The sequence below is a fragment of the Pezoporus wallicus genome, unplaced genomic scaffold (genome assembly GCF_028554395.1).
Source record: "Pezoporus wallicus isolate ANWC-B61680 ecotype Strahan unplaced genomic scaffold, APGP_CSIRO_Pwel_v1 contig_5767, whole genome shotgun sequence".
In the NCBI taxonomy this organism is placed as follows: Eukaryota; Metazoa; Chordata; class Aves; order Psittaciformes; family Psittacidae; genus Pezoporus; species Pezoporus wallicus.
In genome coordinates this window covers 7,338,469-7,353,315 of record NW_026640599.1, presented here as the reverse complement: position 1 = coordinate 7,353,315, position 14,847 = coordinate 7,338,469, and the positions used below count along the sequence as shown (strand labels likewise).

The following is a 14,847-nucleotide window of genomic DNA, read 5'->3' as shown; positions in this document are numbered from 1 at the left end:
CAGGGCAGTTTCTAACTGTTCCTACTAACAGCTAACTTCAAACTTGTCTTTGCTGGGACACAAAAGATCCTATATGATTTCTAGTTCTCTACTTCTTCTCCATGAAAAAACGGTCTTGTGATGGAACAGTCTAAAATGTTCCTCCAGACCCATTTATACTGGCATTAGGCACTTTGTGCTTGAATTCATTTCGTCTTTCTTGGAATTTGTGGGACTTCGGCATCTTCTTCCTTGTAAAGATAGTAGTGCATAAAATGAGTCTTCATCTCTCGTGGTTGATTTTCTCTAGCACAATAGACAAGATCTTTGGAAAAGCTCATAGTCACCTAATCGGTAGCAATAAAAACAGCTGCCAAAAGGCACAAATACGGAAGCTTTGGCTGGCCTTAGGCACAGGTGACCTGTTTTTCAGTAGCTTTCAGTAGTGATAGTTCTCACAGGTCACACAGTGGCAATCTGAACATTTCTCAAAATCAAGCCATTTATTTCAGTACCTCAATGTATGCATTTAACTTAGTCAGTTTGGAAAAGTCAGATCCTGTAACTTTTAAAAACTTCCCAGGTTCTCATTGAGCCCTTTCCCGATTTAAAAGAAACAATCCCTTCTCTAATTCATAAGAAACACAGAAAGGGGCTTTTACTGTTGTTTAGTACTGCTTTCACCAGCACATTCCCAATGCATCAGAAAAGTGAGATACATGATAGACTACTATGCCATGAATAAAAATTCTTGCGGGATTTAACATCTTTAGCTCATTTATGAATGCAACAGGACTGGAATCAGATATCAAACATTACCAACAGTCCCTGAAGTAGATATTCATTTGCAGATGTCAAAAAGCTTACACCAAAAAGGGCAAGCTAGCCAGTAACAGCATTCTCAACTTTCTCTCATAATGGTATCATTAAGTCATGAAGGCTTGCACCACATCAATTAGCTGTTCATTGTTGCAGTGTCCTGTCAAAATCTCTTATTAACCTTCTGCCAGACAGAGCATTCATGTGCACCTTCATCTTACCTTATTTTCTCTGATTTTTAGAGTTGCCCCCTGAACAAGGAGTGCTCTCAGAAACAGGTCAAAGCACTTTGAAGTACCCTGGCCTTAGTGTATTTGGAATTACCAAAGCAGAATATTGCCAGATGCCTTGAAATAAATAGGACTTCAGCCTCCAGCAGCTACTTTTTCCTTAGGGGAACACTGAACCTGGTGAGCTTCCAAGAAAAGGTCCAATATGGGTGGCACAAAGCTTAACATTTTTCTTCTTGAAAAGAAAAAGGTGGACTTGCAGATAAAGCCAAGACATCTGCATTCAGCATGACTTAATTTTGCCAACTAATGCAGGACTCAGAGGGTTGCTCACTATTTATTATTATTTTGTGCTCTACAGATGGAAGTAACGTGTAAAACACGCTGGTTGTTTTCCAAACACAACAAAGATTCAGGCCTTTCACCACTGAGTATGCAATTTCAAAAGGCATGCCTTGTTCGCCATCTGATAAGAGAACTTTGTGTCCAATATGCTGTCCAAACTATCATCTCTAACTAGTCCTTATTCACAAGACATGAGGTCACCTCTCCTCTACCCTTCAGTGACCCTACAACAGCACTTAGCTTTGATGATGACTTAGGAAGAGAAAAACAGGTAAGGCTGTTTCTCCTTTCTGTCTTCCAGTTCTTTTCTGTGCTTTTCTTTTCTATCCCTTAACATCACGATATCTTCCTTCAGTTGAATCGTAAGGTCTGCAAATTTAATCAGTTCAAAGACTGCAGTGATGGTGATGCTTTCCTTGAAATTATGCAAATAAGCAGCCAAAAAGCCAAAATAGTCAAACTAATCAAAACATTACCATGCATTTCATGCTTTCAAATGAGAAACAAAACTCTTCTTATGGACTGGCTAGATGACATTTTGGTCCCGGGACAAGTGCTTTCCACTGTGACACATTTACCACTACAGGATTCCAAATGGTTAATATAATAGATTAGGATAAATATACTTGCATTTTTAAGCTAAGTAAGTGCGATTCATAGCTACATACTTATAGTGTGCTCATGGGGATAGCATCTCTGTAGATGCCAATATACATGTAGCTGCAGATGCAGGACAGATCTATCCCTACACTTGAAGGCTGACATTAAGACTTGACTTAAAAGTCAAATCCAGGTCTGACCTGTGGAGTTTAAACTGATTTGAGGAATGCAATGGCTACTATGGCACTTTCATAGGTCAAATGCTCAGAGCCATAGAGGTACCAAATTCCTGAAACCAGTGAGAATTATGGACCCAGTCAGAGTTAGATTTGTGGATCTGGTGCATTTCCTTTAACAATGACAAACACCATATTGTCCACCACAATTTGATTTCAAAATAGTGCAGCAGTGGCAAGTCAGCACAGACATACAGGACATAAAGGACCAGCTCTTCAGCTGGAGCTCCCACTTGGCTGGCTGCAAGGACATATGTGACATGAAGCATCTGAAAAAAATTTATGGAGACGGATAGTGTGGAACAGGACTGTTGCCCATATACACATGGTGTTCCTTGTAGCTGAAGAAGTGCTGCCGAGGCTATCTGCACACGTGAGCCTCAAAGCAGCACTCAAAGACCTTGAGTTCTTGGCTCCTGGCAATGCTAATGCTAAGGCAGCAGTTTCTGAAATTACAGGAGGGTTCTGGAAGTGCTACCTGAAGCAGGCGAGGAGAATGTGAATCACTGTGAGGAGAAGTGTGAGAATGTGCTGGCCAGAGGAGAAATATAAAAGGTTTCTCAATGGAAATGTCCATCCTGGTGCTGGCTGCTGTATGCTGTAACCTTTGTTATGCTGCCAACAGTCAGCTGTGCTGTACCCTCTGGCATATTTAGGTCCCATAATGCTAATAATGTGTTTGTGTGTGATAGCTGTAGTGAATGACTTACTGGTAGCAAGTGTCGGTCCTTTATCGCTTGCCTCTTTTGACTGCAGATTGCAGGGAAGGGAGGAAAGGGGGGAGCCACCACAGCAATGGGGCCTTGCACTTTTTGCTCTCTCTTATCACCTCGGCTTCGGTGTTCTGTTTTGGGTGAGAAAGGAGACATGAGTCTTTCTGACTGTTAAAAACATATAAACAGCACAACAAAGACACAAACAGGATGTGGACTTCAAAGATGAAGGTCCTGCTCTTCCACACTGACCAGTATCTATGATCCTTGTTGCAGCTGAAGGGGGCAAGCACTTATTGGACATCCAAGCCCCCTTAAGAATAATGTTCATATAACACACCCCTGTGTGTACACTGGAGCTGAACTGTCCCCATGTGGGATTTATACACTTTTTCCCAAGTCACAAAGGAGCTACCTTCTAGGCACTTTGGACCCAAGCCCTGGTTCCCAATGGAAACCTGCAGCTCCTGGTGCCTTGAAACATCAAGGTGTGGTAATGCTTGCACCCTACCCATATAAAATACACTCCTCTGGGGGGAAAGAAGGAAACACAGCCCTGGGTAGGGTTTCCTTCCCTGGCTGCAGGGCAATGCCAGGTCCTGAGAATTAGCTGGAGATTATGAAGGTTGTTACAGCAGCAGCTCTGTGTCCCAACATGAAGGAGATCACCCTGGAAAAGTCAAAATGTCTCTTGGCCCCTAGAAGCCTTCCTTCTCTGTGGGCTTACAACATGCAGCCCTTTTCCAGCATGAGTCCCAGGTATCTGAAACCTTCCAATTGAACAGGAGAATGATCATGGACTTCCCATCTCTAACTTTAAGCAACAGTTAGATAATTACTGTTTCCAAGGAGTGCTTCTGGAAGGAGATGACAGATTTCCAGGATGAACATATCTATGATCCAGCCAACCATGTTTTCTGTTAGCACAGCTGCTTTCTTAATCTAATGTTTAGTTTTAATTCTGTATAAACAGATAAAGAGAATTAAATTCTGATAGAAAAAATAACTGAGACACAATGAAAACTTTTAGGAGAAATTTCATATTATATTTTCTCTCCATTATATGCAGTTATTTGCAAAATAAGATAAATCAGGACGTGACAAGCTACTTGCACAGCTGCCGTTAAACGTGGAGGATGGGAAACTGCCAAAACTGAGATTTGTAACCTTAAAATGATGAGGCATTTTCTGACAGTTGCCTTCCCGCGCCGCTGTCAGGATTGCTCCTGCCCACAAGGTGGCAGGCAGAGATCAGCCTGGTCCTGGGACAACCGCGAAGCAGAGCCGCTAAAGAGCAGAAAAGCCAACTTCTGCTCTACTGTAACATTACTGTCATTGCAATTCAGCTGTATCTCTCTCTGCAGTGCTATGAAGATGTGCTGCACCCATAGTGTGTTCCTGAGCTAAAATCTGTGGAGAGGGACAAATGTGGTAATTAATTGGAATATTTTATCCAGGTACCAGATGCTTTGCAGATCCAAGTAATTGATTATTATTATAACCTGGTAACAATAATAAATGAGCAAGGCAATGATAGCTGTTGGTGCAAAACACTTCCAACACAGGATGCTGCTGCTGAACATTTTGAGGGTGACGTGCATGGATTTTCTCCTTTCTTATGGCACAAAAGAAAGGCTTGTTTGCTTACTTTAACTTGCTTCCCGGTAAGGATTTTCCCTTGGTTAGGTTCCCAGTGAAAACTAACCTTTCCCCATCTTTTACCTTCCCCATAGAGCACTGCTGTAGGACCATCCAGACATTTGCACCTAGCAAATTCCCTTCATGGCAGGGATCCAGGAGCCTCCTTATGACCTTGCTTGTTTCTGCTTCCTTCCTGTGTGACATGATTTGGTTTTGAGGCTACAGGTCTTCAGTCTGTTAGGCCACATCAGGAGGTGCTCCCTGGACTGGGGAGGGGACATCTGCCTGACCCTTCCAAGTTGTTCAGGGCATCACCTGGCTTTCAGCTGCCACCCTTGAAGGATGCAGGTCTCCCCTAGTGCAGACAACTTAGTCTCTGTGCAGACTCTGTAATAACCATGGGGCTCCAGTTTCAGCCCTTGGGAAGCTAAATCTTACCTGTCCTGGAGCTGAGGCATTGTTTAACATCTGTTTAGTGAAGGGAGATGGCCTTATTGAAACACTCAGTACCTCCATCCTTTTGGGGTCAGTGCATGGATTTGCTCACGTGATTACAGTTTCATAGGAAACATATAAACCAAGAATGTAAAACGGAAAAGCAGAAAGTCCTTTTCAGCTCGCCTCTAGTAACCATAAACAAGCTGAAGAGGGCAAAAGCCTTTTTACTGATAGAGTTACATCTTCAGCTTTATTTCTTAGACTGAGTACCTCAATCTCAGCAGAAACAGTGCGCATAGCCCAGTGGCTGTGCCTGAGCACCCTGCTGCTGCCTGGAGGGGATTGTGGAGAGGTGTCACGAGCGTGGAGCCAGAGTGTGTGCAAGCACCTACCTCTGCGCAAGGCCCGCAGATGCTGCTTGGCGTGGTGGTGCAGCTCTTCCACGCAAGGTGGTCTGGTGGAGGGGAGGAAGATGTTTCTTTGCTGATGCCAAGGTGCTTGGTAATAGACACTCAGTTTGCTCTCTGCATCCAGGTTGGAGACAGCTGTAGGATAAAAATGGAGTGCAAGGTAAGGCTCCTAGCCTCTCTTATATCAAGCTAGCTAAAAGGCAAAGGCTCTTGCTTAGAACAGCATTGCCTAGAGCAAGCACTGGGGATGTTACAGCACCTCTCCTCCCACCAAATAACACTGACCATTATCTCCTCTGTGTTTCCACACCACATTACACAACTCGGCATTTAGACAATGTGCTTTTGCCAAATTGCAAATGGCTCTGTTGAGGCAAGGAGGTGCAATGGTACTGTATTCGTCTTAAATATATGGACTAAAGGGATAATAATTTTATAGATAGCAAAATGAAAGCTCAAAGAAGCTATGCAACCTTCCCACAGTGACATTTTGAGCAAGGGCAGAGGGAGGAATGGGTCATTTACCTATTCTCCTGCCAATATGCTCTTTCACTACATCATGTTGCACATGACTGATTTCTGACACAGGTTGCTAGCTCGTTCTCTTCCAGCACGTAATGATTGAGATTAACTGCCCACCATGCTGGGTGACTTTAACTGTCACTTATCAAAAGATGTTGCCTTAATAGACAGGGACTTGTAAAGGACAGGAACACTTCAACTCCTCTACAGAGAAATCCCAGAAGTCTGCCTCTGAAAGTTACATGAACTAAGTCCACTAAAGGTTTGAGAGAATTTCTCAGGAGAGATGTGTCCAACCTCAGCATACGCAGTAGTTAGCTTTCCAAGCACCAAAGCAGGAGAGGAAGGTCATACCAGCTCTCTTCCCTAGCAAGATGCACAGAGCAGGCTTGTCCCGTCTGTGCTCAGCAGCCCACCTAATGCAGCACAGTGGGAGGCCATGCCAAAGAAAGGGGTTTGCAGCAGGATGTCCACAGCAGTACGTTGTCTCCAGCCAAGGAGCTATCACATTTTGGGGCTCTCATATATTTTCCATGCTTTCACACTCTCCGACCTGCAGGAGCAGTTGCCATTTTTCAACAAGGAGTCAGCGCAACCTGCAGAGAGCTGCCCTCTACTGGGGATGCTTTACTTTTCTTTAATGCAAAACAACATTCACTCGGGCTGAAGGCATACCAGTGCTTTGTATAGAGAAAGGAACTGCGAAAGTACAGTAGGAGAAGAAGAAGGAGGAAGCAGACACAAGAGGAGATACCTAGGAACCATGCTGCCATGTGCGGCATGCTGACAGATTTTATCAGTTTCTTTGTTGAAAAAAACACCACCTGTTCACAAAACTTTGTGGGTGTCATGATGGAAGTAGTGGTATTATATGGTGATATATAATATATATATATATATATATACCTGTGGAAGTAGTGGTATTATATGGTGATATATAATATATATATATATATATACCTGCGGAAGATCAGGGTCTCAGGGCACCACCAAAGGGACCCTGAGCTCTGTGTCCAGTTGGCAGCCTTGCCTTGCTGCTCAGTGGATTTTTGCAGGTGAGGTTTCACTCAGCTTACAGCATGTTTGCAGTGCTGCTCCATGCAACTGGTCATGGCGTTACTGCAAGGAAAGGCACCAGGGTGAAGAAAACACTGAAAGTGCAGGGGAGTTGTAGGGTGTTTGTTCATCAAGAGGATTTACTGATTAAATTATTGACATTGTAATAACATTATGTTGCCACATCACAAGTCTCACAACTGCATTTGGTGAATACTTCGCTAGCACTATGACTATTTTACAGACTGGGTACTGAGACACAAAGCAACTTGCCCCGATCCTGTTCTGAGCCACACTGCCTCCTTGGAAGTCTAGGACAAAAATCTATGATAGTAATGATACTGCACCCATTCTTTCTGTCACTGAGGATATGTGATATTCATGATCACAAATTGTACCCTGGAGGCTAAAGAAAAGCAGGCACAAGCAGTTCCTTCCTACTTCCAGAAAAAAAATCTGTCTAGACTGAAGCTCCAGTAGTTGCCTTTGACAGAGCTCAGTGAGTGAGTGGAAAGTTTTACTTACTCATGAAATGTTCAGGCATTTCATTGGACTAGAATAGATTTCCCTGCAAAATTTAACTGGTAGGAAGCTCTTCTGGCTTTGGCAGCAGTGTTTTACAAATAAGAAGAGTAGGAGTTAGGTTAATATACTTTGTGTAAGACTTAAAAATGAAACCAAACTAATACAACTCTGCTACACACTTGCTGTTGTAGACACATTGATGTTTGAAGATAAAATAGCATGACCTCTTAGCCATCCAACAAGACTCCCTTAGCCAGCAAACCTGGCAGAGCTGCGCATAGTGCTGTACCAGAAGAAAAATAAAGCACAAATGCATTGCTTATCTTCAAATGATAGGGCACTAAGAAGCTTACAGTACCCTGTGCCATGGCTTCCATTTCAGTCCTTGCACACTGTCCTTTGCACTTGTCCTTCCATATCCTTTACATATTGCCTATGCTCCTGCAACAGCATCTTGCCTGGTCCTCGCTGTTTGGTCATGGGCCCTGGGGAGCTGGGCACCATTGCTGAGATCTGAAGCCAGAGGCTACAACTAAAAAGCTTCCACTAAAAGATAAAAGCCAACCCTGTGGTACAGTAATTCAGCAGTCAAAGACCAGTGGGCTGAGATCTAGAAGACCTGTGCAGTCAAAGATTCACCACAGGTTTCTGCTAAGAGCCTGGGTTAAATATTAACACTCCCTATGCCTCCGTTCTGTAAAATTGGGATAAAGTATCTCTTTCAGCCAGCACTTCCTTTTATTCAGTCTTTTACACTGCAGGCTGTTTTTACAATGTCGAGCCTGTGCGTGGCTGTAGCCCCTGAGCATCATCATAATACACATAATAAATAAAGCAATACAGAAACTGTAAAGCCACAGTCTTTAAATCATTAACAGCTGGACACCACAGTGAATGAGAAAAAAAAACCTGTACAGATACAGGGAATGCTGCATTTCAGGAATTAGATATAGATTGCTAATGTATTTTTAGTGGGAGCTTTGATCAATTGAGAATATACAACTGAATCATATAAACTATCATGTTCATTTCATTCCTGAGTTAAAGTAATTGTGTGTGGGTTTTTTTTTGTATTGTGAGATGACAAAATGACAAAAGACCATTTAAATGGATTCTCCATTACATTCTGTGGATCCATTAACATTGGCTGGTTTCCTGACAACCAATGTCAAACAGACATACACTGATGGCTATTCTCATGAGAAGATTTTTGAAGGTTTCCAAATAGCTGTTTTATAGAAGTTGATCATATTTATCATTTATAGACCCTTCTCAGCTTCACATCCTCTCATTCACTCTCCCTCCCTCCTTCAGCAAAGCAGAAAAAGGATTCTGCCGTAGCAGAGCTGGATGCTTGAAGGTTGTGCGGCTTTAGTGCACTCAGGCATGGTTGTTCTAATAATAACACCACAAAGGCCAAGCAAGAAAGATTTCTGCTCTATTTATTTGATAGATCCAGGGGTTTCCCCCCCTCCAACTCCATCTGCTTCCCTAGACACTTGCCTCCTCCCCTCCAGCTCTTTCTGTTTCACAACTTCTTATTAGTTCTTTCTATATTGTAATTGCTATCAGGTGCCGGGGTGGGGAAGAGGGGGAGGGATGGGATGTGTAGGGTAGGTGGGTGGGTGGGGGAAGATCATTTCCTATGTTTCGCGGTTCAAAGAGAAAATACAATTTGGCATAAACTGAAAAAGTGTGCAGCCTGGAGGGGATCTGAGTGACAAGAGAAGAAGGTGCCTACATGCTGAGGGACAGAGCCCAGAGCTGTCACACCCTGAGCTCCTGCTCAAGCAAACCCAAACCTGCAGCTGTTGAATCCTCATTAAAGTATCTGAATTCCAAAAGACAAATAAACACAATTAAAAAGGATCAGACTAGCAAATAAGCCTATTCCAGGGCCCAATTACTCTTATGAGAGGCTCTAATGACACAGGCCCTTTGCAGGAGCTGCAAAGAGCTGGGGGCTGCACACCCAGCAAACCTCCACCACTCCTCCCTGCACAGGTATGGGATGCTCTTGTAGGCTGCCGTGGCCAGCAGCACCATATCAGCCCGTGCTTGGGAAGCCCTTCTGTTCCACTGTCAAGGTGGCTAGCCTGTCATCTTTAGCAAATTATATTTTTTTTTTCCAGGCATTTTAGGTAAAAATGGAGACATTTTTCTTGTGATTCAATGTTATAAGAAAGCTGTATGTTCACCCAGAGTTGCATAAATAGGCATATACCAGCAGCAGAGTTCAACCTGATCAAACTTCCAGACCTCGTGCTCAGGTCAGCAGTGAGTTACTGCCTGCTAAATTCATGGGAAAATATCACAAGAGAATTAATTCTGAGAAAGACCAGATTATCTCAAAGACTAGGCAGTCTGTCAACACATCCAACTTTATCATGCATTTTAGTGCATTAATGTTTCATTGAGGCAAGTGCTGAGTCTGATGTGAATTTTATTTATAGCCCTGAATGTCTCTTATGTATGCTTCCCCCAAGTACTCGTGTCTCCACTATAACACCCAGGGGGCTTAAGCCTACAAGGCTGGTAAAAACCTAGTCACTTCTCTGCTGTACATGTCCCACATGCATCAGCAAGCTTAGTACTTTCCAAGCGGCTCCCTCTGCAGCTGTTGCTTCACAGTGATGGCACAGAGGGTGCCAGGGCTTACTCAGCAGGGACACAGGAGCCTGGAGGTGGGACAGTTGCTGTTTTCTACAATCCTGCTTCCTCCCAACCATGTACGCACCCAGACATTTCCCCCCAGTTTTGACCTATTTGCCAATGGCTAAACCTCACCAACTGGAACCACAAATAGCTGTTTGGATGATCTACCTTCCTGTCCAATCTTAAAGGATTGAAAAATGCCCATGCAAAGAGAGTGTGATGGCAGGGCTGGTGTTCCTTACAAATAAGGCACCTGGCTCTTCATCATTTCCATCACTCAGCTGAGCAACAGCAACTTCACCATAATTTCACCAACTACCTACAGTGACTACCGCCTACAAGCATGGACATGCACACAATTTCCCTCACACCTCTAGACTAAAAGTACCAGATGACTGGAGCCAGAAATTCAGACATACCCCGATGCCCTCGAGAGCCCTGTTCACGCTGGCAGGGCTAAGATTCCCTTTCCCCACCAAGGGGAAGAAATAACTTCTGTCCATTTCAGCACCAGAGCAACACCTGAGAGTGGTGGCTTTCTCTTCTGAAGCCCTTTTTCTGTGGGGGACATCCAGTGATGAGAAGAGGACAGATGCTCTGGTCTCTTGGCACAGTGGGTGCTGCTGAGGACCCTGCCTGTGCTTCCCTGCCTTCTCCCCTGGGTAGCTATGTGCAGTCCAGCTCCCCCAGGAGATGTGACAGCTGAGGCAGGTCCTACCTAGGCCTTAACAGAGCTTTCTAAGCGTGCTTCTCACATAAGACAAGAAATTTGTTCCCCTTCTTGGTCCCATCTTTTGTTCCTGCTTTCCTGGTGTACTCTGACGCTCATGAGGGCGCTGTTCATTGCAGACATTTCCTTTTCACACCTCACAGCACCCACTGTCACAGGGCTGTGGATGACTGATGCCCCATTTTGGATCATTTGCTCCTTGGTCACTTCTCTCTGGGAGCCCATGATGGAAAACACGGCTTGTATTGGCTTTGAACATCACTATTTATTATTGCTATTATCACAGAAGAAACCCAAATGATTTCTGAGGATTTTCTGCGATGTGTAACTGGAGTCCAGGATGGATGTAAGGAGCCAACTCCAGTGGCACAGGCTGTGAGACATAGCTTGGGCAGCCAGTCTGGACCTGAAGCTTGGATCACCACATCTGTCCTGCCACCAGCATTCACGTGTGCAAATCAAAGCCATCATGACTGCATCTACACAGGCTGCAGCTGCCCTCCAGACAAACAGGAGAGGAGGCATGACAAAACAAGTTAAGTCTTTAGCTATGTGTGGGCAACAACATGAGCACGATTATTATTTTGCTCTGCACTCATGGATGGACAATTTAGCAAATTTTTCAAACTCAAGCAAAAAGGCAGAAGCTTCACTGACAGCAGAAACTGTTGAGAAAGACCATGATCTTTTATGCTCTTTGTGCTGTTTTATTTCTTGCCAATAAAGTGAAACTTCACACATTTCAACCATGGTTTCTTAGTGTATCCCTGTCACATTTTCTGCCTCCCATTATGCCACACATACAAATAACAGCTATTCAGGAGAAAAATGGTCAAGTGGACAATAAACTGTCTGTATTTGGTGTTCAGTTATCTGGAAAGATTAAAATACTGGAAACCATATGATTTGGATGTCATTTCCATGTGCAGATCCTTGAATTTTGCAATTACCTGGTATTCAGCTGACTGGCACAAAACCAGACATAATTCAAGAGGGCTGGGAAGTGTATGGTTCTTATACACGTAAGAAGATTAGGTCGTTAAGCAATATGCACTTATGTGAAGAGTACCACATGCTAATCCCATTCTTGGCTTTGCTGCTTTCAGTCACTGCTGGTGGTGTTTGAACATATTTTTAACTACTTTTTCTAACTCTGTCAGATAAGTTACAGCGGCCAGAATGCGACTTGATATTTCAGAGCATTTCAAAGCTGTCACTGCAGGAGAGACAATAACCTTTCAGAAATACAAAGCATTTTATATGTTCAAGCCTTCATTCCTGTGACGTTTTCTCTAGCCAACGATTTCTTCCTCTTCTTTTATTCCTGTTTTATTCCTACTTTACATGGCCTTTAAGAGCGCCCTGCAGGGCAAGCATAAAAAAGGCAGACAACAAGCGAGTCCTGCCTGGCAAGCTTGAGGTTGCCATTAGGTTGACTATTCTGCAGGAGTATTCATTTCATACTCATTTCAGTTTGCTACTCATGCTCCATGAGAAAAACAAAAAAAGCTAACTAAAAGCTAACCAAAAAGCCAGTCAAATAGTGAAGGCAAACCAAACTAGTTTAAAGTTACTGGACCTAATGGTAAGAATGGTGTGTTCTTTGTGAACACACACACTAGACAGCATGTAACTCAAGTGTCGCAAGACAGACTTTCAATCCTGCATGCTTAATTAGTTGAAAGCACTTCTTTCAATTTGATGCACTTTCAGCACTTGTCAACACAGATTTCTTCCCATGCTGACCGTTCGCATTACTCCCACTCTCGATGCGCAGCAAGATAAAGTCTCTTATCTCTGGCAGTGTAGTGTGTGGTCTCTATAAAAAACTTTGCAAGACCATTTTTAGATATCTTTTGCAATTCTTTCTCTCTCTCACTGCTCCTCTATTTTTCTCCTGCATTGACTCAGCCCAAACCACTACTAAGCTTGCCCAAGTTGCTCCAGCAGGTCACCATAACGCTCTCCCTTTTATCAGAGAGGTGTTCTCTGATATCAATGTCACTGTGATGTTGTTCTCAGATCAGTCACCCTGATTTCACATGCCAGCACCCAAGAACAAAGTTCTACAAAATTCATTTACTATTCTACCTCCCTTGGTAAATGCTTAACTTCAGAATGTTCTGAAGAATACACCCTCACATTCCCCAGCTTATAGACGTTATTGTGATAGGTCAAACAGTGTTTTGGCAGCAGTTTTACTGTATCTTGCGTACTCTTGTACTCCAAACATTCAATTGCCCTGCATATTTCCATCAGAACATTTACACCTAAAGTGGTCATTTTCCAGTAATAGCTGGAGATCCTCCTCGCACATTGGAGCACCTATTTCCACATCAGCATCCATAACACAAACAACCTCTCTATGACTGCAAACATACAGACCACCTGTAAAAGACTGCGAGCCTTGAAAAAGCATGCTGAAAGATGACTTGACACAGAATACGCTGTGTTTGCCTTATAAGAAGATAAGATTCAGATGACTTATTCCAAGTACAGCAAATATATTTCTGTTTTCCTTGAAATCTTCATAAAACACAACCTTCCATCAAAGCTCCAAGAGTTAGTCTCCATCAATTTCCCTACCTTCTCCGTTTGGCTCTCAGAAGCGGCATTTATCATCAATTATGCCAGCATTGCTGTGATACATGTACCTGTCTCCTGGATGGCAGGTTGAGGGCATCAACTTATTCTCTGCAGGGTATCAGAAGGCCATCAGTAGGTGACAGCTTTTTGTTTACTGCTGACGTGTCCTTTATTCAAGCTGATAACCTGTATGAAAAAAATGCCCTATATCCCCATTGCTTCATCTTGTTAATCCCTGATGTGTCTCCCAACGAGTAGCCATTGTTTTGGAAAGGTAACACATAACGCTATAGTGGAAAACCACTGTGAAATGTGAAAAGCAAAACCAGATCAAAGACACAGGTTACATTTTGTACGTAGTATAAAAGTACTTGGGATGTTTTTCTGGCTCTAGTTTGACCCTCTTGCCTTCAGCAAACTGCATGGGGAAGCCAGTATCTGAGGTTGGAGGCTGCTCCCAAGTGAAAAACAAGACTGAAGAGTTTACACAGAAAATGAACAAGATGGACCCCTCTTCCCTTCCACTGGCACTGCAAGTAGGCTGAGAAATCAAACCTCCAAAAGTTAGGAACAACAAGCCATGTGTTAAGACTAGAGGTGGTGTCTCGTATTTCACACTTCTTCCTCCCCATCAGTCTTTTTCAGCGTGCTTGGCTAGATGCCCTGAATCCTGCTTGACTTCAAGTTGAGGAAAGTAGCAACAGTTTCTTCCAATTATATTTAGTAAGTACTATGCTACTATTGCTACACGTGTTCTTTTGAATTACTCACAGACATCTGGGAGAAGACAGAAAGTCAATCGTCTTGGAGGGACCAACAGCAGCTCTATTTTCTACCCCCGGGGAAACATTCTTCCTGCTCCTGCAGCTCCACCAGTCCTTTCCTGCAGAGGGACTCAGAGACCTGGCTCTGTCTCAGGCCAGTAATTGTCTTGAGGTCATGCATGTCCCAGGAAGCTTCCTCCCCTTAATGGTAAGCCAACATATTTCTTGCGGCAGGCAACAAAACTCACATGCATGACTCCGCAAGGTTACTCCTGAACCACCCTTATGGTGTCTGGGCACAGGAATGCAGTTAAAGATACAGCCACTTCACTGTGCAGCTCCTCTGGGTCTTTTCAGGAAAATTCTTCCCCAGACTCAGTTAATACCCAACTCCTCCATCACCAGATCTCTCAGATATTCATTTTGCCCCTGGCCTCCCAAGTGTTTTACTTGAAGCCCAGTTTCAGATAACAGGCTGTGAACTGGGCTTGCAAAGCACCAAACCCATGAAGGGGCTCTGGGCCAGGAGGAGAGTCCTATTTCAACACTGTCAAGCAGTATCCCTCTCCAGTACCACCTCTGACAAGAGCTGTATGTA

At 43.6% G+C, this 14,847-nt stretch overlaps 1 protein-coding gene across 4 annotated transcripts in view; it reads right to left on the bottom strand.

Annotated features, from left to right (window-relative positions):
- The window catches only part of NHS (NHS actin remodeling regulator), a 248,964-nt gene that overhangs the window by 17,786 nt on the left and 216,331 nt on the right, over nucleotides 1-14,847 (bottom strand). For all 4 annotated transcript variants that reach the window (XM_057419606.1, XM_057419607.1, XM_057419609.1 and 1 more), the window contains exons 2-3: nucleotides 5,394-5,546; nucleotides 2,920-3,053 (exon numbers count right to left, since the gene is read on the bottom strand). In XM_057419606.1, coding sequence (XP_057275589.1) covers nucleotides 2,920-3,053; nucleotides 5,394-5,546 — 287 coding nt within the window. The remainder of the gene's footprint in view (nucleotides 1-2,919; nucleotides 3,054-5,393; nucleotides 5,547-14,847) is intronic.